The sequence below is a fragment of the Toxorhynchites rutilus genome, chromosome 2 (assembly GCF_029784135.1).
Source record: "Toxorhynchites rutilus septentrionalis strain SRP chromosome 2, ASM2978413v1, whole genome shotgun sequence".
Taxonomy (NCBI): domain Eukaryota; kingdom Metazoa; phylum Arthropoda; class Insecta; order Diptera; family Culicidae; genus Toxorhynchites; species Toxorhynchites rutilus.
In genome coordinates this window covers 176,728,588-176,752,827 of record NC_073745.1, presented here as the reverse complement: position 1 = coordinate 176,752,827, position 24,240 = coordinate 176,728,588, and the positions used below count along the sequence as shown (strand labels likewise).

The 24,240-nt window shown below is 40.1% G+C and overlaps 1 protein-coding gene across 3 annotated transcripts in view; it reads left to right on the top strand.

Moving 5' to 3' along the window:
• LOC129771214 (uncharacterized) overlaps positions 1-24,240 on the top strand; it is a 273,566-nt gene that overhangs the window by 91,643 nt on the left and 157,683 nt on the right. For all 3 annotated transcript variants that reach the window (XM_055774637.1, XM_055774636.1, XM_055774635.1), the window contains exons 6-8: positions 3,439-3,688; positions 23,344-23,542; positions 23,605-23,895. In XM_055774637.1, coding sequence (XP_055630612.1) covers positions 3,439-3,688; positions 23,344-23,542; positions 23,605-23,895 — 740 coding nt within the window. The remainder of the gene's footprint in view (positions 1-3,438; positions 3,689-23,343; positions 23,543-23,604; positions 23,896-24,240) is intronic.

Here is a 24,240-nt window from a genome sequence, read left to right as displayed (position 1 = left end):
TTAAATGGCAACGCTGTAGTTGCAGCGTTCTGTTCTCGGTAAAGCTCGACGCCGTTTTTTGCGTCTACGTAACGCGCACAACCGTACTGAACTCAGGAGGCTGGAAGCTGACTACGACAACTGCGTATCTTCATCTTTCCGTGAATCCAAAACGAGGTCATGTGGCTGCTCTCATACCTGCAACGAAGATCCGCTTTCGTGAAACAGAGGTCTTCAAAGTCGAGCTGCTTCGCTACACCATCTGGTGTACCACAAGGTAGTCACCTCGGACCGTTGATTTTCATTCTGTTTGTGAACGACCTAGGGCATCATCTTAATTCGCATCATCTCATGTACGCTGATGACCTAAAGATCTACCAAGATCAGCTCACCTGTCGATTGTACCGCTTTGCAACATGAGGTTGACACCGTGGCACACATGAGGTTGACAGATGGTGCATATCAAACGGCATGGAAATGAACGCAACGAAATGCAAAATAATTTTCTTCAACAAATCTCGTTCAAATTCAGGGCCCTCAATTGACCATCTTTGTGTTGTTATAGAATAACTACGTCCACGCAACCATCATCAGCGATGGAGATCGGTCCACGGTCGAAATAAGATCGATTCATCCATACAACTGCTCTGCTCTGCAAGAAACATCGGGCTGCTGTTCTATAAATAACCCATCAATGATCAATATCAACTGTCTCCGCTGTCCGGTCTGCTGAACAATGGAAGAACAGAAAGAATACCCTTACGCCTAAATGGCGCTACACTACTGTGTAATTTACCATAATGTTATGGAACAGAGAACCTAACGCCTAAATGGCTACTATTGTGTAATTTACAATGTATAGTAACATAAACATATGTACATGTACACGATTAAAACCCGGCTCTGTTACAGCTAAAATGCTAATGAGCCTAATAAATAAATAAATAAATAAATGGGATAAAAAAAAACAAATCTCGGACACAGCTGAATTTTAGTTAAGAAGTGATTAGCAGCAGAATGGACCGTCTCACATCGATCAAAGATTTAGGGGTAACAATGGACTGCAAACTAACATTCTACGAACACATCACAAATGTAATTTATCAATTACACAGGGGTATCCGTCTTCCCTTCCGCGTCTGTCCTTCCCGACATCTCCCTACTTGGTTGCCAATTTTTTGAATAGCTTTAGTTTTGCAAGTACAGTAAACATTCACTAACTGAGCGAAAAGGGAAGACCAGTTATAGACATTCGCGTTTTAACAGGTCCGACATGTTAAACGTCAAATAAAATCGAGGGGAACTTCAATGAATAGTTTGATTCACGTTGATCTCATGGATAATCTCATTGGATAAACAAAAGGATTCCAATGAAAGTTTCGCTTCGAATGCGACAACAGGTACGAAATATAATTTGAGGAAATTATTTTTCTGTAATTCAATCAATGTTTTTGTCATGCGAAAGTAATGTCAATTTTCATAAGATTTCAAATTACATTCGAATGCCCTTCACAACCAATCTTCCATTTGAATATGGCGTCGATTGTTTACGAAATTTTGCTTTTCAACTGGTCCAAGGACCAATTAACGTTCGCTTAGTTAAAAAGCAGACCAGTTGAACCAGGACCAGTTAGCGAACGATTACGGTATACATAAACGTGGTTTATCAGAAGAAATAAGGTAGCTAGTGTGAAATACAGCACTTCATGTCAAGTGGATGGAATTATGCACTAGTTGGAATAAAGGAGGATCACGGTATGTCATGCATTTTCATGTTTTCATGTTAACTGATTACACATGATAGATTTCGATTGAACCTGCATTCTGGATTAAGGCGGGACCCCGGTCTGGAAAATTTAAAAAAAAAAATTTTGTTTTTGCATTTTTGAGAAGCATATGCCCTCAAAAATGTTTTTTTTTTTAATTCGTTTATTTTTACAGGCTCAGTTACTTAAGTTTAAAGGAGCCGAATTCTTAAATATAATTTTAAAACTATATATATAAACAATTTTCTTACATCTATGGTTAGTAAGGTGGAAAACCGATTACTCGCGGTGTACTCGAGTTTAGGAGGGTGACATATTTTTAGGAGAGGGCTCAAAAATGTTGTCCTAAAAGGATTTTTCTATATTTGATTTCGTTGTAAAGCCAAAAGTATGAAATTTTCTTGAAACCATTTTATTTCAACTGGTGGTATCGATATCTCCAGTGTTTGGATGTGTCATGCAAGTAACCTCTCACGAACATATAACCAAATATGAGAGGATCATTCAGATACTTGTATGAATGACAGCATATATCGTCCCGTTTTATTATAGCGAAACCCACTGCACAGACAAGCGCAAAGCAATAAATGAAACAACAAAAATTACGTCATCATTCGGTCACCACTGGCGGAGAGCATCGAATGGGAAAAGAGAGCGATGTTGCTAGTAAAACTATGCGATTATATGAATATACATATTTCAAGGGATAGCGACGTTAAAAATGGAAAATATGATCTGTCTATCCTTACCTTAGCCTCTATCGAGCTAAATAATCATATAGTTTGCACTCTCTGAGACTTAAAAATCAGGATCTGCTATATTAGCTGAATATGAATCATTCGCTGTATGATCCTGCTGTTTCATGATGCATGGAGAGGACGATATGCATATGTTAGAGGCAAAGAAGAAAACAAACTTTTTGCACCGAAAGCTTATATGATGGTTCTGCTTGCGCTTGCGGAGTATCATGATTTGCGAACCGAAGCAGAGTTGTCTCGTTCTATTTTGTGTCGTGATTTCTAGCACATAACAACAAAAGAATGCCGCTGAGGGAAATGATTTCTGTATGATCATATATGAACGAACGAAAGCGATTTTTTCAATGAATGGATCATTTGGCAAACACTGGATATCTTAGTATCTACTCGAACAATTTGGCTGAATTTTTTCATCAGCATGTAAAAATGAATTATCTAAGGCGTTACATAGCCGTTTTTTGATATCTCATTTTTTTCGATTTTTAAAAAATCTCTGTCTAAAGATTTTTCATGAAAAATATCTAATTTTTAAAAAAATGGCCGCCGTTTTGGCAATCTTTCGAATTTTCAAAAACCCCTATGTAACGCTTTAGGTATTGTCCTAAAGTTTCAAAATATTCATTGGAATTTGATCTACGATACCCCGTTTCTTTCAGAATAGATACCACCAACAAGGTACCGATTTTCAGACAGCATCTACACATCCAGCTGTCAACAGCGTGGAAAATATTCATGCACTCAAAAAATGGAAAATACATATTCTAATATACCTTAAACAATAACCAAAATACACGAACACTTCATTTTATTCGTAACATCCGAAAAAAATCCACGAAAATTCATTATTTTCCGACCTTCCAGACAGGGGTCCCCCCTTAAGTAAAATTTTTGATGAACAAAAATAAAATTCTCATAGCTTTATCATTATTTTTCAGATACTGAACACATCCTGAACGCGGATCATAGCTCGATCTTCAGCGGAAACAACATTCAAATTAAAACATCAACACGTCAACATGGGCACAGCTCCAGCAAAAATACGATGCAGGCGAATGCAATACAAGCACAACAGAATCAGCTGCAGCAGACGGTTCAGCATCAACAACAGCCTAGAATTCAACAAGCGTTTTCTAAACTCACAGCGACGCCAATTGAATTGCCTACGAATGGTAAAAAAGCAACGAGGTAATATATTTTTAAATGCTTTTTTTCTTGAAAACATTAGAAGTTTTACGGTGTTACTATTTTGAATTGCGACAACTTACTGGAGAAACGTAGCCAGTTTTATTCTACTCATTTTGATTTCAATTCAACGACGGTTTTGTCCATCTTGTTGTCCAAAATGCTGCTGTTTTCTTAGCAGTATGCTTCGGGTCATTATCTTGCTAGAGTTATCCTGTAGTCCCATTTTCAGCATGCATTCTTCCTGGTTCTCGCACAAACTATCGATGAAATACCGTTGACCTGCGCTATATTTTCCACCCCAGCCCACGAGAAAACCCCATGATGTTTCCACTACCGTGCATCGTAGTTTGTTGCGGGTGCCAGTTCTGGAAGTCCTCGACCAAATAACGCGCTTCTAAAACTCCAATGCCTCGTTGAGATGGTCCCTTGCTAACTGAAGTCGTTTTGACGTAGAACTACGCCTTTGATTTCTTTATAGGGGGGTTACTCTGCGAAAAATGTAACGAAACATTAAGAGATTTCAAATGCATATTATAAAAAATCGTCATTGCGATATATGTTGTACTAGATACCATTGAATAGGAAATTTATTAAGCATTTTTCTCTTTATTAAATGACAAATATTGTAAATATATAAAACAAGTGAACAATTTATCGAATAAAGTATGTATTTTTTTAGACTCTACTCGCCGTTGGCCTGTGGGAGAAGAGCATCAAAAACCGTGTTTGTATCCAATGCGGGCGATGGCCTCCATGCTAGGGCAAATGGTTCGCGAACGGTATTATAGAACTAGTTTGCTAATAACAGTACACGAACGGTCGTTCACCATGCGAACTGATCCCGAACGAACTGTTTGAGAACGAATAGAGTGCATCTGAACTGATTCGGTACATGTGGAAAGTAGATTGCGCTGGACGGAACGGATGAATAGACGAAATTGTCATTCATAAGAAAAATGCATGTAACGCACGGCTTATTTTGTTAATATATGATCAAATTTAAATTTTCAATTAGGATTGGTTTCATCATTGCGTTTTAATTATATGTTTTGGCGGTGCTGTAAATTTTCGAGCCTTTTTTTCAATTCATGTGTAATATTAAGATACTTTCAATTTAAAAACAGTTTTCTCGTTGCTTTCAATCCAACTATTGCGTGTACGTTTTATCGTGATAAGTATTACCGGATTGTCAGTGAAAATTGAAAAATGTCGTTACGGGATTTCATCTCTGATAGAATTTTCATTAAACATAATCTTTGATGGAAACTAGGTAGAGTCCCAACAGAAAATATGAAAAATAACGTGAATCAAATCAATACACATTCGCTATCCAACTCTTAACGAGTAAAGTTCAGTGTCGGTATTGTGCGTTGCCACTTTTGCTATTGTGCTATTGGTACGAGTGAACCGTGTACGAGTGAAGGTCATTGCTGTCCGCTTTCGACCTGACCATTTGTGAAGTGGAACGAAGGAACAAAGGAAGCAGCTCTCTTGCAGCGAGCCAGATTGCGCCTGTTGAACTGATTCGGCATAACGGGATCGCCATCGCGTGACTGTCGCAAACGGGATTCATCATCACGTGGCTGCGTAAGCTATTCTTGCGCTATTGTGTTGTCTCCGTAGCGCGTAGCCTCTGTCTCTCCCTGATTAGGGCAGTAGAGCGCATTATTGGAACAACTTATATATTAAGGTACACATATTTATTATTAATATTATTATTCAATTCATTTGTTCATTGTTTGATATAATTATCATAATTTTTTTTTGCTATTTTTTTAAGATTATTGTTAAAATCAATAATAATTTAGAAATAAGACAGACATTTTTTTGAATGGAGAATAGTGGAGGATCTCCAGAGATGGAGATCTCCGATAATGAATCTCATACAAGATCTGGGAAAAAACATAAACGAGTCCCTCATAAGGAAGATAATTCTTCTGGGGACGAATCCGCTCATCCTACCAAGCCCCCCCTCTAAGAAAATTGCAAGCCTCCCTTCTCAACCCACTGTTACTTCCACTCCCCCTCTCCCATCATCGATTTCGCTTCCCCCTTCTGATGCTTCCGATCCAACCCAATCCTCGTCCTCGTCCTCATCCTCATCCTCGTCCTCGTCCTCGTCCTCGTCTCCCCCTCTGTTGTCTCCGCTCCACGTGTCAGAGTTTATCCAGAAGATGCACCTGGAACTGGCCCTTGGGTTGTTTTCCTCCGGCCAAAACCGAAAGGAAAAAACCTTAACGTGATTCAGATCATGAAAGATCTGGCCAGATACACTTCTGTATCTGAAATTCGCAGGGTTAGACCGAACAAATTGCGAGTTGTCGTGAATGAACGGAAACACGCAAACGAGATTGTTGCTGATCAACATTTCACTCTCGAATATCGAACATTTATACCCTCCCATAACGTAGAAATTGAGGGGGTGATAACTGAAACGGGTCTGACGAGCGAACAAATAAAAGCAGAAGGAAAAGGCAAGTTCAAGAAGCTCCCCTCAATGGAAGTGAAAATCTTGGACTGTCGCCAACTCGGAAAACTTTCCCATGATGGGGACCAAACTAAATTTACGCCGTCCGACTCGTTTCGAGTCACCTTTGCTGGTGCCGCCCTCCCTGACTACGTTATGGTGGACAAATTGAGACTACCTGTGCGACTCTTCGTGCCAAAGCCCATGACTTGCAACAAATGCAAGTCAGTTGGTCACACTTCGGATTATTGTGCCAACAAGGAGCGCTGTGCCACTTGCGGAGAGCAACATGAGGGGAAATCCTGCAGTGCTACTGAGCATAAATGTCCATATTGCGGGGGATCCCCACACGAGCTCTCAGTTTGTGAAAATTACAAGAGTCGCTGGGAGAAACAGAAGCGCTCTTTGAAGGAACGCTCGAAACGCACTTTTGCGGATATTTTAAAGGGCGCTTCTCCACTGGCCCAACAACAACAACCAATCAACACACAAAATGTCTTCGCCACGTTGCCCGTTGACGAAATAGAAGCGGACACAGCTAACGGGGGCACACCGTTCATTTTCCAAGGGAATCCCCGGCGCAAAAATGTGACCACTCCCAAAGTTCAAGGACAAGCCCCTCCGGTGATACCCCCTGTTAGCATGCCTAAAAAATCGAGTGTAGCGGACAAGCAAAATCAGGTTCCTCCTGGTTTCCGTGGGAATAATTCACCTTCGAATGGCCCAGCACTCGAGGGGACATCAAAAACCCCAACTGTCCCTGTTATTCCGTCCAGTTCAACTTCCCAATCGGGATTTATAAAGTTGTCTGACCTTTTGGACCAAATCTTCAAGTGTTTTAATGTTTCCGACTCCATCAGAACCCTTGTCATCTCAATGCTTCCAGTATTAAAGACAATTTTGCAACAATTGATGCAAACATGGCCCCTCCTTGCAATGATTATCTCTCTTGATGTCTAATTCAAATAGAGAGGTCGGAGATATCACTGTTTTACAGTGGAATTGTCGTAGTCTTATCCCTAAATTGGATACATTGAAATTTTTAATTCATAACTACAATTGTGATGTTTTTGCTCTGTCCGAAACTTGGCTTTCTTCGCGAGATGATATCTCTTTCCACGATTTTAATATTATGCGCTTGGACCGTGATGATAGATACGGAGGGGTGCTTTTGGGGATCAATAAGTGCCACTCATTTTTTAGAATTGACCTTCCACCTATTGGAGGGATCGAAGCTGTTGCTTGTCATGCAAACATCAGAGGCAAAGACCTCTGTATTGTCAGCTTGTATTGGCCTCCGAGAGCTGCGGTTAGCCGCAAACAACTTGATGACATGTGCTCACTCCTTCCTGAGCCACGATTGATCTTGGGAGACTTCAACTCTCACGGAACTGCCTGGGGGGAACAGTAGGACGACAATCGTTCATTGTTGATATATGACCTTCGTAACAGCTTCAATATGACCGTTTTGAACACTGGGGAAACAACACGTGTACCTAAACCTCCTGCTAACCCAAGTGCTCTTGACCTCTCGCTTTGCTCGAATTCACTATCGTTAGATTGCAAGTGGAATGTAATCCAGGATCCCAACGGTAGTGACCACTTGCCAATCAAAATTTCCATCACCATTGGGTCGAATTCTTCTGAATCTATAAACATGGCATATGACCTCACAAGACACATTGACTGGAAAAAATATGCGGACGCGATTGCTCTAGCCATCAATTCCAGAGATGGTTTACCTCCATTGGAGGAGTATAACTTCCTTTCTCGTTTGATCTATGACAGCGCGGTTCGCGCTCAAACGAAACCCATCCCAGGTTCCACCATTTCTCGAAGGCCTCCCAATCTATGGTGGGATAGCCAATGTTCCAAGCTTTATGTAGAAAAATCGAATGCATTTAAAGCTTTTCGGAAACGTGGAACCCCTGAAAATTTTCAAATGTATTTAGCCCTTGAGAATCAGTTCAAAAATTTGATCAAAGGGAAAAAACGTGCTTATTGGCGAAATTTCGTGGGAGGTTTGTCACGAGAAACGTCAATGAAAAAATTATGGAAAGTGGCTCGAAACATGATAAATCGCTCTTCATCGAATGAAAGCGAAGAATATTCACATCGATGGATTTTTAATTTTGCACGGAAGGTTTGTCCCGATTCCGCTCCTGTGCAAAAAATTGTTCGAGATATACCACAAGATAGGTGCGATCTTCATTCCGAGTTCTCGATGGTAGAACTCTCTCTTGCTCTCCTTTCTTGTAACAATTCGGCTCCAGGAACGGATAGAATTAAGTTCAACTTGTTAAAAAACCTCCCTGATGTGGCGAAACATCGCTTGTTGAATTTATTCAATCGGTTTCTGGAGCATAATATTGTTCCAGATGATTGGAGACAAGTGCGAATTATAGCTATTCAAAAACCCGGAAAACCCGCGTCCGACTTCAATTCGTACCGCCCAATAGCAATGCTGTCTTGTATACGGAAATTGTTGGAGAAAATGATCTTGTTTCGCCTTGATCGATGGGTTGAAACGGATGGCCTACTCTCAGATACACAATATGGGTTCCGCAGGGGCAAGGGGACGAATGATTGTCTTGCGTTGCTTTCTTCAGAAATTCAAATGGCTTACGCCGAAAAAAAACAAATGGCTTCAGTATTCTTGGACATAAAGGGGGCCTTCGATTCTGTTTCAATAGAGGTTTTGTCGGACAAATTACACTCTCGGGGTCTGCCGCCTCTATTGAATAATATGTTATATAACTTGCTTTGTGAGAAACATTTGAACTTTTCTCACGGAGATTCGGCAGTAAGTCGGGTCTCTTACATGGGCCTCCCCCAGGGCTCATGTTTAAGCCCCCTTTTGTACAACTTCTATGTAAGCGACATCGACAATTGCCTTACACAAAATTGCAGCCTAAGACAACTTGCAGATGATGGAGTGGTGTCTGTCGTAGGACCAAACGAATCCGACCTGCAAGGACCCTTACAAGATACTTTGAACAATTTTTCAACCTGGGCCATTGGGCTAGGGATCGAATTCTCCACGGAGAAAACAGAGATGGTGGTTTTTTCTAGGAAGCATAGACCAGCAAAACCAAAGCTTCAACTTTTGGGTAAACCGATCACTCATGCTATGTCATTCAAGTATCTTGGGGTCTGGTTCGACTCCAAATGTACTTGGGGGGCCCATATTAGGTATCTGAGTAAAAAATGCCAACAAAGAATAAACTTTCTCCGTACAATTACCGGCACCTGGTGGGGAGCCCACCCAGAAGATCTTATAATGTTGTATCGAACAACTATTCTCTCAGTGATGGAGTATGGCAGTTTCTGTTTTCAATCAGCTGCCAAAACACACCTCATTAAACTCGAGCGAATTCAGTATCTTTGTCTCCGTATCGCGTTGGGATGTATGCCCTCAACGCATACCATGAGTCTCGAGGTTTTGGCAGGCCTACTCCCACTAAAAGATCGCTTCAATTTATTATCTCTTCGGTTCTTCATCCGGTGTAAGGTCATGAACCTATTGGTGATCGGAAATTTTGAGCAGCTGATCGAGCTAAATTTTCACTCCGGATTCATGAGTTCATATCATGAATTCATCTCCATGCAGGTTGATCCTTCTTCGTATATTCCCAACCGTGTTTGTTTCCCTGACTACATCAATTCCTCTGTGCATTTTTATCTGTCCATGAAGCAAGATATCCATGGATATTCAGATTACCAACGATCGAGGATCGCTCCAACGATCTTCGATGAAAAGTATGGGGGTATCAATTGTGATAATATGTACTTTACTGATGGGTCCACTATAAACGAGTCCACAGGATTTGGAGTGTTCAACGAATTTTTTAGCACCTCACACAGTCTTCAGAATCCTTGCTCAGTGTATATTGCTGAATTGGCAGCAATTCATTGGGCGCTGGACAGCGTCGCCTCACGACCTGTTGAACACTATTACATTGTAACGGATAGTCTTAGCTCTGTCGAAGCTATCCGTTCAGTGAGGCCGGAAAAGCACTCGCCGTACTTCCTTGAGAGAATACGAGAAATTTTGAGTGCTTTATCCAGACGCTGTTATGTCATTACCTTTATCTGGGTCCCTTCACATTGCTCCATTCCGGGTAATGAGAGGGCTGACCCATTAGCAAAGGTAGGTGGAATTGAAGGCGATATTTATCAGCGTCAAATCGCCTTCAATGAATTTTATTCTTTAGTCCGCAAAAATACCATCGCTAACTGGCAACGCAAGTGGAATGAAGATGAATTGGGCCGGTGGTTTCATTCGATTATCCCTAAGGTTAGCCTCAAACCGTGGTTCAAAAGTCTGGACTTGAGTCGGGACTTTATTCGCACCTTCTCCCGACTCATGTCCAATCACTGTTCGTTAGATGCACTACTCTTCCGTTTCAATCTTGCCAGCAGCAATCTCTGCGTTTGTGGCCAAGGTTATCATGACATCGAGCACATTGTTTGGTCGTGCGAGGTGTATCTGGTCGCCAGATCGAATTTAAAAAACTCCCTTCGGGCCCGAGGAAGACAGCCCAATGTGCCGGTGAGAGATGTGTTGGCTCGGTTAGACCTTGATTACATGTCCCATATATATTTTTTCCTTAAAGCTATAGATCTTCGTGTGTGATTGCCCCTACATCCTTATACCCTCCTTTCCTTCCTTTGCGGGTAATTCGTCCCCTTGCTATAAATAGTAGAATAAGTTGAAATGTAAATACACTATAGATATACGAATAGATTTATAAATTGAGTGTTCATCAACATTGTTACAATTTCCTTATATCCCATCCTTCTCCTAAAAATATGTCACCCTCCTAAACTCGAGTACACCGCGAGTAATCGGTTTTCCACCTTACTAACCATAGATGTAAGAAAATTGTTTATATATATAGTTTTAAAATTATATTTAAGAATTCGGCTCCTTTAAACTTTAGTAACTGAGCCTGTAAAAATAAACGAATTAAAAAAAAAAAAATCAATACACACAGCATTGTCGGGTGGGAAACGTATTTTTACACACAATTTGCGAGTTTTAAAAAAGAAGCACCTTTTCTTTCTCCAGTGATTAAAATAAATCCACACAACTTTGAAAATGTCTTATCTAATCTAAAGACATCAATGCCAGAACATGGATAACTGTGAAGCTGCTTATGTTTTTCTTGGGTTTTAGCTGACATTCTTGTTGTGCTTGATGCCGCTGAACGAAAAATCGAAAGAATGGTTCAAAAAAACTGGTTCACTTAGATGAAAAGTTAGTGTTATACATCAAAGTGAACTGCTTTGGTCTACTCCATGGTCTGGTTTCCTTATCCGTTCTCACTTGTGTTTTGCTGACGGCAAGGTGAGTCGTTGCATATTATAAATTATTCTACATTTACCGATAGCAACACTTATCAGAATCAAAGTAGAGAAGATAACTTGGAATGTGGCAATACCTTATTCTCCTCAAAGTTTCGACGAGAAACTGGCTTAAACGTTGACAAAGATTTCATTAGAAACAACAACCTTTCAAATCATATAATGCTCAATGCACGTCTCTATCATGTAGGATATAACATTGAGTACGTTGGTAATATCGAAGATTTTGCAATTATAGAACTCAATTCGATAGTAATTGTTCTCAAAGTCCTACGTCATGTTTCCGTCCATGCCTCTAGGCTCAGATCATTTTATTTTTTATGTTGGTGTTGCTGGTCATCGGTGGCTTTTTGGCGTAGTAGCTTTATGTCCCGTTCCACCAAGCGTTGGGGAATGGGGCGATTGGAAAGGTCCAGATTCAACCTTTCTTTAATCGCCCGAATGGTCGTTCGTGAGGTTTTCTTTACTTCCTGGATGATTAGCCTGTCCGTTCTTGCATTAGTCTTACGTCTAGGTCTTCTCCCCGGTCGATCGGCCAAACGGCCGAGCATCTTCCGAACGACCGGTTGGATCGCACCACTGCTTACCCCATACTCCTCCGCAATGTTTCGTTGAGACTCCTTACGCTGGAGGTCACGCACAATGAAATTTCGGACTTTTGTTGAGATTTACCTTCCACCCATTTTCCGGAAGCTTCCTCGGCACCAGTTGACTAAACAGCTACGAAAATTATTGAAAAACCGGCTGTCTCCGCCCAGAGAGGTATCTAAGCAGAGCTCCGAAGAGTAGTAGAGATTAGAGTAGACTGGCTACCCGATGATGTGATGATCGAATATAATCAAGACGCTTGGCGTATACAAAGATATAATTAAAGTTCTTCTTAACATATTCGTTTTACCCCCACCTCCCCTACAAGTTACTAAAATCAGTCATGTACAAAATAAGTCGTTCACAAAAAATATGAAAATGAAAAGTTTGCTCGAGATCGAATTCATAGTCGAAAACAGCCACAATTGCATCATTTGAATTAAATGAAATTTTATTAGAGCATAAGAAGCCTTTTGAAAACGGTGAAAGGAGTTTTATTGCATCAGGAGAATTATTGTTTGATAATTTCTACAATACATCTGAAATAATTGCTTTGATTAAAAAAAAGTCGCTGTGAAGAAACACAGTTATACGTAGAACAGAAGCTAAAAATTAAAATTTGGTTCAGATGCTGACAGAAAGTATTGATGATTTCCGGTTGCATTCTTACAACTCGATGAATCAACTGATACCACGTAGTAATGTGTATTCAAAAGGAAGTGTTTGCAGGATATGTCCAATAAAGATATATTTTAAACAATTTTAGACGTGGAACTACGTCTTTCAGGAAGGGTGCCAAATCAGAAAACAGGTAACGTTTTTATGAAATAAAGTTAACGTTAATAACTATTTTCACTGTGAACGAATTCTCATGATTTGCATACCAATCGAATCGGAAATTCTCTAAGATTTGTTTGATATGCTATACATTACAATTCGCTAATTTCTATACGGTTTAAATTCATGAAAACCGGGAAGAACTTTCTTTTTTTCCTATACATTTGTTCTGCAGATTTGTGTGCTAACCCTACCCGTATTGCGAATGCTTATAACTCGAACATTTCGATACAGGTAGATTGGAAAGGTGTTTGCATCAATGGATAGGAAATATTTCTACCCATATATCACAATTAATGAAATATTATCGTTGTGTAGACCGGAATATGTTTCCCTAAAACGTTCTTCTGAACTGAGAAGCCTGGGAAAATCGTCATTTCAGATACTAGAGGTGAATGAACTTTCGTGGTTCGAAAAATAGTAAATAGGGAAAAGTAAAGTACAATGATCGTTTGACAATTCTTCCGTTCACATATTTTGGTAGTCCTTGGCATCATATCAAACGGTAAAGGACGTTAATCAAATTTATTTGTAACGAAGAACATAATCTATTACAAAAATTTCGATGCATTCTAAAATAATATTCGAAGTGGTAAACATGTGGATTGCATAATATAATTGCGTAGTTCTACGTCGAAAATATGAGGTCGTGTCCTAGATACAACCCCTTACAGTTTTTTTTCGTCCGTAGAGATAACCTATACATTGAAGATTTTTTCGTTACGGTATATAGCAAAATGAATTCTTTTGGAAACATTCTTTGTCACAACATACCATCAGACGTCTTCCGATGTGAGATGATGTGAGATTAGGAGCTTAAACCATGTTTTTGTTATGTGAGGATTTTTTTTTATCAAAACTTGACGAATTGTAACCCGAGAAACATTCAAATTCAAATATTGCTTCATTTGCATAAGCGATTTTGGGGCATTCGAAGTTGTTCTAACTATTTCCCGTTCATCCCGTCAGCTTCGATTTACGTGAAGCTTTCTCATTCTTACCAAATTTTTAGCACTACTTGATGGGATCGTCCAATCCGACGAGCAATTTTCTGATACTAACATTTTCTTGGTGAAATGCATGGATTTGTCTTTCTTCTCTCTCCGTAATCACTTTTCCCTTCGGCATTATCCAGATTTATTGATCAAAACATCTAAAACAACGGAAAATGTAACTGGTCTTATATAAACTTGACACTTGAAAAACCTATTTACGCTTATCATCGCTTGCACGAACCCATATGAAAATTATGCAGTGTATTGTCACCAATGCCTACACACTACAATGTAAATTGAAGCATTATTTGTATGCAATGAAATAAATTAGCAAAATCATCACATGGTCTTATAGAAGTTAGACAGAGTGTATTTTTAAGTACGGATTAAGAACCACGCACGTACGCACACAAATATCCATATGTCGATGGATTGAATACACAAACTTATCTCCGTTTTGCGCTTTCTTTCTTTCTTTGTTTTTAAGATGCTTTAAACTTTGAAGTTCATTCGCCTCTATTTTTGCGCTCTTCTCAACAGAAGCTTTTTCTGTTGATATTGCCGGTCTAGAATAGCTTAGCTGTCACCCTTGGTGGAACGAGTTTTGCTATCGTTATGCGAAATCAAATCACAGGGAAAATTCCAGAACATTTATTTTCTTGGTTAGCTGACGTGAGCTCAAAACATTAATGCAATTGCGTCAGTTTGATGCAATGATTGCAATGCCAGAGACATCAGCGAATGAGTAATTTGGTCGCGTCCACAGCTCAATCCGAAACGAAGACATGTGATGACGCAAAACAAGGAAGAACAAGCAATGCTCATTGCTTCGTATCTAGAACGGTATTGAAAGTTTGCCTCTGCGAGATCCACTGTTTATGCACTAGGAAAATATTCCCCTTCGTTCTTCTTCTTTTCCTTTGTTCACGGAGACTTAAAATCTTACAATTTCCCGTCCGTTGCTCGTTATTGACGGCACGGGTAGTAAAGCTTACAAATCAACAGAACAAATGTATGGTAAAATGGAAACGATTACACTTTTCATGAATTTTAACCATTTACACACCATTATAATGTATAGCATATCAAACAAATCTTAGGGAATTTCCGATTCGTTGCAAATCGTCTAAAACCGTTCACGGCAAAAGTTATTAACGTTAACTTTGTTTTCAAAAAAACATGACCTGTTTTCTGATTTGGTACCCTTAATGAAAGACGTAGTTCTACGTCAATAAAAAATTATGAATGAAAATTTATTTTCTTGTATGGTATATGTATTATATGTGATTAAATAAGATTTTTTTAAAATTGCGAATACATTTTAAACGAAAACTGTGTCTAATGATGATTTTATATTATAATGGTAAGTGTTTGTGAAAAAACAGGAAATATATAGACAAATGTTTAAGAAAACGTCAGAACTGCTGAACTACATGTTCAAATTTTAATAATTTTACACTGCATTCGGACCTGCTGATCTGACAGCGAGTAATTTGCCTCTAAACACGAAACCAAACGTCAACACTTACATTTGTCATCGCAAATATAAACAATCCAGACTATGAGACTGATCACGAACGTCACTTCACTGTAAAAACGAAGTGATGTGCATACAATTTGCATACAATTCATTTCGTTTTCACCGTGAAGTGACGTCCTATATAACGCACACCAACAAATCGCCTCCTCATTCGTGAACCCGAAATTCGTTATTATAGAATCAGGTTGGAGCTGACTCAGGTTCAAAAACGAATTCGCTAATAGAATCTTCATTTTCTTTCTTTTCTGCTACCGTTTCATATGAAATTGAAAGCAAACGTTTTTTCTTGAAAATTGAAACTACTCGCCTGAGCTATTCATTATCATATGAATGGGCTATATTTCAGTTTCAGTCTCACATGTGAAAGGATGATGCTTACAATTGAAGGCTTCATTCGATTGCATTTCTCCAAACTGAATTTGGCCGACCGTCTTTTAACAAAAGTGGAATTAAAAGAGGCCTATGAGGGCATATTAATCTTACAACCAGCGCCGTCCACTGATTACACCTGTTGCCATATTACATATTCTTTCACATCGTCATTTTCTACCTTCAGTGAATACGATTCGAACTCAAACGAAATTTACATTCGAATACAAGACACTTTCATTTTCATTTAACATTTTGATAACATCGCTACAGTGTGAAGAATTAAACAAATGAACTTGAAACGAAACAAGACTATTCAGAGGTGACGTGATATTGTCTTTATTGAGCATGAAGAAAGAGTAGCATTATTTTCAATCTGCTGCAAACTCATGCAGATTGAAAATAATGCTACTCAAATGCAAATTGGAAGGCGATAGGCTCATTAGTGAGTGAGGATATCTCAATTGAAGAGAAAATGTAAGGCGTTGGCCGCGAGTATTCAGCACTCTAAGGGTGGGTTTAGACTAGGGATATATTCATGTGAAGAAATATGATGAGATTTATAGAAATATTATTTGCATCAATCGTTTACACTAGCGTGAACTTCTATAATGAATATATTCATATTTTCGGTGAATTTATTCACCTGAAGTAGAACTGCATTCAACTTTAGTGATTTCTCACCAGTGAGAAATTCACAAGCGTTTACATATGCTGAATTTATTCAAGTTATATATACCTCGAATAAGTGTATCATATTTATTCTCACCCGTTTACACCTATTTTCAGGTGAATAAATCCATCTATAGCTATAGATCTCCCTAATGTAAACCCGCCATAAGAGATAATTCTACAGAAAATGTACAATTTGTGAATGTCTTATGGCGGGTTTACATCAGGGAGATCTATAGCTATGGATGGATTTATTCACGTGAAAATAGGTGTAAACGGGTGAGAATCTCCGGGAAGCTCCGGGAGATCGGATGGGAGGTTCTTTTGCATCCGCCGTATAGTCCGGACCTTGCACCAAGTGACTACCACCTGTTTTTGTCCATGGCGAACGAGCTAGGTAGTCAGAAGTTAGCCACAAAAGAGGCTTGTGAAAATTGGCTATCCGAGTTTTTTGCCAATAAGTAAGCGAGCTTCTATAACAGGGGTATTATGAAGTTGGCATCTCGTTGGGAACAAGTCATCGAACAAAACGGCACATATTGGACTTAAAACAGATTTTTTTTTTTAAATCGTTTATTTTTACAGGCTCAGTTACATAAGTTTAGAGGAGCCAAACTCCTATCTGTATAGTTACAAGTATATATAAACATTTTTTTATTAATTCTAATGTTAATGAAGTAGAGAACCGATTACTCGCGGCTTGCTCGAGTTTAGAAGGGTGACATTTTGTTTCAGGAAAAGGATGGGATATAAGGATATGTTGACAATGTTCACACTCACATTCGCACTCACATTCATCATACTCAATTCTTAAGCCTATCTTATATCTAACATGTATTTACATTTCACCTTATTCTATTGTTAGTAAGAAGGGATTTGATTTCTCGCGAAGGAAAAGGAAAAGGAGAATATAAGGATATCAGGACAATCACACACGAAGATCGATAGCTTTTAGGAAGACATATATTTGGGACATGTAATCAAGGTCTAACCGAGCCAACACATCTCTCACCGGCACATTGGGCTGCCTTCCTCTAGCCCGAAGAGAGTTTTCTAAATTCGATCTGGCAACAAGATACTCCTCGCACGACCAAACAACGTGTTCGATGTCCTGGTAACCTTGGCCACAAGCACAGATATTGCCATCGGCAAGATTAAAACGGAAGAGTAGCGCGTCTAACGAACAGTGATTGGACATGAGTCGAGAGAAGGTGCGAATAAAGTCCCGACTTAAGTCCAGACTTTTGAACCATGGTTTGAGGCTAACCTTAGGGATAATCGAGTGAAGCCACCGACCCAATTCATCTTCGTTCCACTTACGTTGCCAGTTAGCGATGGTATTTTTACGGACTAAAGAATAAAATTCATTGAAAGCGATTTGACGCTGATAAATATCGCCTTCAATTGCACCTACCTTTGCCAATGAGTCAGCCCTCTCGTTACCCGGAATTGAGCAATGTGAAGGGACCCAGACATAAAGGTAATGACATAACAGCGTCTGGTTAAAGCACTCAAAATTTCTCGTATTCTCTCAAGGAAGTACGGCGAGTGCTTTTCCGGCCTCACTGAACGGATAGCTTCGACAGAGCTAAGACTATCCGTTACAATGTAATAGTGTTCAACAGGTCGTGAGGCGACGCTGTCCAGCGCCCAATGTATTCCAATTCAGCAATGTACAATGCCAATTCAGCAATATACACAGAGCAAGGATTCTGAAGACTGTGGGAGGTGCTAAAAATTTCGTTGAACACTCCAAATCCTGTGGACTCATTCATAGAGGACCCATCAGTAAAGTACATATTATCACAATTGACACGCCCATACTTTGCATTGAAGATCGTAGGAACGATCTCCGATCGATGATAATCTGGAATTCCATGGATTTTCTCCTTCATGAACAGATCAAAATGTACAGAGGAATTGATGTAGTCAGGAAAACAAACACGGTTGGGAGTATACGAAGAAGGATCAACCTGCATGGAGATGAATTCATGATATGAGCTCATGAATCCTGAATGAAAATTTAGCTCGATAAGCTGCTCAAAATTTCCGATCACCAATGGGTTCATAACCTTACACCGGATGAGGAACCGAAGAGATAATAAATTGAAGCGATCTTTCAGTGGGAGTACGCCTGCCAAAACCTCGAGACTCATGGTATGCGTTGAGGGCATACATCCCAACGCAATACGGAGACAAAGATACTGAATTCGCTCGAGTTTAATGAGATGTGTTTTGGCAGCTGATTGAAAACAGAAACTGCCATACTCCATCACTGAGAGAATAGTTGTTCGATACAACATTATAAGATCTTCGGGATGGGCTCCCCACCAGGTGCCGGTAATTGTACGGAGAAAGTTTATTCTTTGTTTGCATTTTTTACTTAGATACCTAATATGGGCCCCCCCAAGTACATTTGGAGTCGAACCAGACCCCAAGATACTTGAATGACATAGCATGAGTGATCGGTTTACCCAAAAGTTGAAGCTTTGGTTTTGCTGGTCTATTCTTCCTAGAAAAAACCACCATCTCTGTTTTCTCCGTGGAGAATTCGATCCCTAGCCCAATGGCCCAGGTTGAAAAATTGTTCAAAGTATCTTGTAAGGGTCCTTGCAGGTCGGATTCGTTTGATCCTACGACAGACACCACTCCATCATCTGCAAGTTGTCTTAGGCTGCAATTTTGTGTAAGATAATTGTCGATGTCGCTTACATAGAAGTTGTACAAAAGGGGGCTTAAACATGAGCCCTGGGGGAGGCCCATGTAGGAGACCCGATTTACTGTCGAATCCCCGTGAGAAAAATTCAACTGTTTCTCACAAAGCAAGTTATATAACATATTATTCAACAGAGGCGGCAGACCCCGAGAGTGTAATTTGTCTGACAAAACCTCTATTGAAACAGAATCAAAGGCCCCCTTTATGTCCAAGAATACTGAAGCCATTTGTTTTTTTTCCGCGTAAGCCATTTGAATTTCTGAAGAAAGCAACGCAAGACAATCATTCGTCCCCTTGCCCCTGCGGAACCCATATTGTGTATCTGAGAGTAAGCCATTCGTTTCAACCCATCGATCAAGGCGAAACAAGATCATTTTCTCCAACAATGTCCGTATACAAGACAGCATTGCTATTGGGCGGTACGAATTGAAGTCGGACGCGGGTTTTCCGGGTTTTTGAATAGCTATAATTCGCACTTGTCTCCAATCATCTGGAACAATATTATGCTCCAGAAACCGATTGAATAAATTCAACAAGCGATGTTTCGCCACATCAGGGAGGTTTTTTAACAAGTTGAACTTAATTCTATCCGTTCCTGGAGCCGAATTGTTACAAGAAAGGAGAGCAAGAGAGAGTTCTACCATCGAGAACTCGGAATGAAGATCGCACCTATCTTGTGGTATATCTCGAACAATTTTTTGCACAGGAGCGGAATCGGGACAAACCTTCCGTGCAAAATTAAAAATCCATCGATGTGAATATTCTTCGCTTTCATTCGATGAAGAGCGATTTATCATGTTTCGAGCCACTTTCCATAATTTTTTCATTGACGTTTCTCGTGACAAACCTCCCACGAAATTTCGCCAATAAGCACGTTTTTTCCCTTTGATCAAGTTTTTAAATTGATTTTCAAGGTCCAAATAGGTTTGAAAATTCTCAATGGTTCCACGTTTCCGAAAAGCTTTAAATGCGTTCGATTTATCCTGATAAAGCTTGGAGCATGGTGGGATACATGGATTGGGAGGCCTTTGACGAAAAGTGGAGCCTGGGATGGGTTTCGTTTGAGCGCGAACCGCGCTGTCATATATCAAACGAGAAAGGAAGTTATACTCCTCCAATGGAGGCAAACCATCTCTGGAATTGATGGCTAGAGCAATTGCGTCCGCATATTTTTTCCAGTCAATGTGTCTTGTGAGGTCATATGCCATGTTTATAGATTCAGAAGAATTCGAACCAATGGTGATGGAAATTTTGATTGGCAAGTGGTCACTGCCGTTGGGGTCCTGGATTACATTCCAATTGCAATCTAACGATAGTGAATTCGAGCAAAGCGAGAGGTCAAGAGCACTTGGGTTAGCAGGAGGTTTAGGTACACGTGTTGTTTCCCCAGCGTTCAAAACGGTCATATTGAAGCTGTTACAAAGGTCATATATCAACAATGAACGATTGTCGTCGTACTGTTCCCCCAGGCAGTTCCGTGAGAGTTGAAGTCTCCCAAGATCAATCGTGGCTCAGGAAGGAGTGAGCACATGTCATCAAGTTGTTTGCGGCTAACCGCAGCTCTCGGAGGCCAATACAAGCTGACAATACAGAGGTCTTTGCCTCTGATGTTTGCATGACAAGCAACAGCTTCGATCCCTCCAATAGGTGGAAGGTCAATTCGAAAAAATGAGTGGCACTTATTGATACCCAATAGCACCCCTCCGTATCTGTCATCACGGTCCAAGCGTATGATATTAAAATCGTGGAAAGAGAGATCATCTCGCGAAGAAAGCCAAGTTTCGGACAGAGCAAAAATATCACAATTGAACTTATGAATTAAAAATTTGAATGTATCCAATTTAGGGATAAGACTACGACAATTCCACTGTAAAACAGTGATATCTCCGACCTCTCTATTTGAATTAGACATCAAGAGAGAAAATCATTGCAAGGAGGGGCCATGTTTGCATCAATTGTTGCAAAATTGTCTTTAATACTGGAAGCATTGAAATGACAATGGTTCTGATGGAGTCGGAAACATTAAAACACTTGAAGATTTGGTCCAAAAGGTCAGACAACTTTATAAATCCCGATTGGGAAGTTGAACTGGACGGAAAAACAGGGACAGTTGGGGTTTTTGATGTCCCCTCGAGTGCTGGGCCATTCGAAGGTGAATTATTCCCACGGAAACCAGGAGGAACCTGATTTTGCTTGTCCGCTGCACTCGATTTTTTAGGCATGCTAACAGGGGGTATCACTGGAGGGGCTTGTCCTTGAACTTTGGGAGTGGTCACATTTTTGCGTTCCTTCAAAGAGCGCTTCTGTTTCTCCCAGCGACTCTTGTAAGTTTCACAAACTGAGAGCTCGTGTGGGGATCCCCCACAATATGGACATTTATGCTCAGTCGCACTGCAGTATTTCCCCTCATGTTGCTCTCCGCAAGTGGCACAGCGCTCCTTGTTGGCACAATAATCTGAAGTGTGACCAACTGACTTGCATTTTTGGCAAGTCATGGGCTTTGGCACGAAGAGTCGCACAGGCAATCTCAATTTGCCCACCATGACGTATTCAGGTAGAGCGGAACCAGCAAAAGTTACTCGAAACGAGTCTGACGGCGTGAATTTAGTTTTTCCCTCTTCTTGGGATACTTTTCCTAGTTGGCGGCTGTCCAAAATTTTAACACCCACCAACGGGAGTCTTTTAAATTTACCAACTCCTTCTTTTATCATTTCGCACGTCAGACCAGTTTCAGTTACCACCCCCGAGATTTCTACGTCATGGGAGGGCACGTAGACGCGATACTCTAGGGAGAATCTCTCGTCGATCACAATTGCATTCGCGTGTTTCCGATCACTCACGACAACACGCAGTTTGTTCGGTCTAACCTTAGAGATTTCGACCACGGAGGAATATAATCTTGCTAGATCTTTCGAAACCTGAATGACATTAATTGACTTTGGTTTAGGCCGGAAAAAAACAACCCATGGACCAGCTCCAAGTGCATCGTCTGGATAGACCTTGACACGAGGAGAGGAAACAACTGAGGGGGAGGACGAGGTCGATTGTTGAACGGGTGCGGGATCAGTAGGGCTGGGAGGCAAGTTCGGTAGTAGAGCGGAAGCGGGAGCGGGAGATTGAGGGGGCGAAGAGGAAAAGTTTGCCAATTTTCTTGAGGGGGGCTTGTTAAGGTAGATTACCTCTTTCTCTGAAGAGACATCTTCTGAGGGGGGAACGCGTTTAAGCGACTTCCCAGCCCCCGTTGTAGCTAGTGAGGAGGAAACAGTAGTTTCAATCTCCATGTCAACATGACCTTCTGCCATTACGGCAGATATAAAATAATATAATTTTTATTTTTTTTTGTATTTCTAAACCTAATATATATTATACCTAAATCGCACACCAATGCGAATGAAATGAAACGGTGTCCCAATCGAACCGCGTGGCAATCGCACAGATGCAACGGTATATCGCACCACAACACGATGATGGAATCGTGGACGATGCTAAAGCACACACAGCGATGATACGGCACACGCACCGCGTCCGCTGTGGAGGACTTCTTCCTCACGCTGGTAGTGATTGCTGCTCTCCTCACTCGCGCAATAAAGAGAACCCCGTTAGGGCGAAATAACTTCACCAGCCACGAACTGATAACGGTATAATCTCCACTCTATAATAGACGCGAACAAATTTGCGACCGATGTCTTCGGACTGCGCGAGCTGAATGACTTAAAACAGATGATTGTAACTAATTTTATGAACAAATGAAAATTCAAAAAAAAATACCGCAGGACTTTTTTGACAGCCTAATATAACTTGAAATTCACCATATGTAAACGCTTGTGAATTTTCCACTGGTGAGAAATCACTAAAGTTGAATACAGTTCTACTTCAGGTGAATAAATTCACCGAAAATATGAATGTATTCATTATAGAAGTTCACGCTAGTGTAAACGGTTGATGCTATTTCTATAAATCTCATCATATTTCTTCACATGAATATATCACTAGTCTAAACCCACTCTTAGTCTTATTCTCGACCACATTAACTGTGTGAATGAGATAATTTCAGAACGGGAGCTTTTTTAATAAATATGAATACATTTATGTATATCTTTCCAGTTTCATCAATTCTTCGCCAATCAATGTTGCAACATTTGGAGGAGGTCCATTAATCATTGCGAATAAGTCAGTAGTCCATTCAGACCCTAAGCAACAGGGCAGTACTAACATAGCGATCCAAGATGCAGTAGCGACTAATATTCCGAACATTGTCTACGGAAGAACTATTGTGAAGGAACAAGGAAACAGCGCATCTCAGGTAATAGTACTTATAGAACATTTTATTCTACATTTAAAATAAAATTTTATTTATATTGGAAGGATCATGTTGCTATACCCATCGGACAACCTATTAGCAGCTCTCCAGCTCGAAAACTTATTCTTGGCAATCAATTTGTCAAAGTGCGAACGATATCTAAACAACAAGACCAGATAACATTTACACAAGATTCTAGATGCGATACAGACATTAGTCATCCAGTATCGAATGTCACTGTTAGTGTATCCAATGACATGTTGAAAGGAATTAACAAGACTACTAATGAAACTCGTATGGAATCATCTCTTAAACCCGCAGTCTGTAAATCGTCAAATGTAGCGACTGCGTTGAAGGTATGTGTATATTTATAGAATCTCAGCCATGTTTCACTCGTCGAATTACGTTTACGAAGTATTTTTGTAATTCCGTAAATGGGTTCCGTAAATCATTGGTTTTCATACCGTTAGGTGCAGAGAGTATGTATACTGAATCGCACGAAAGGGTTGTAGGCCCACTTGACTCTGCACAAGTTCGGGATCTTCTGCTGTATAAATTTCTTCATCTCGTAATCGCACTTTGGATTAAGAATGATACAAACGAAGAGAGTGAAGAAAACATTTCCATGTTTTTGAATTATTCGTGCAAGTGCACTTACTCAGACAGCAACACAATAATGTAATATAAGCTACGTTTCTGAG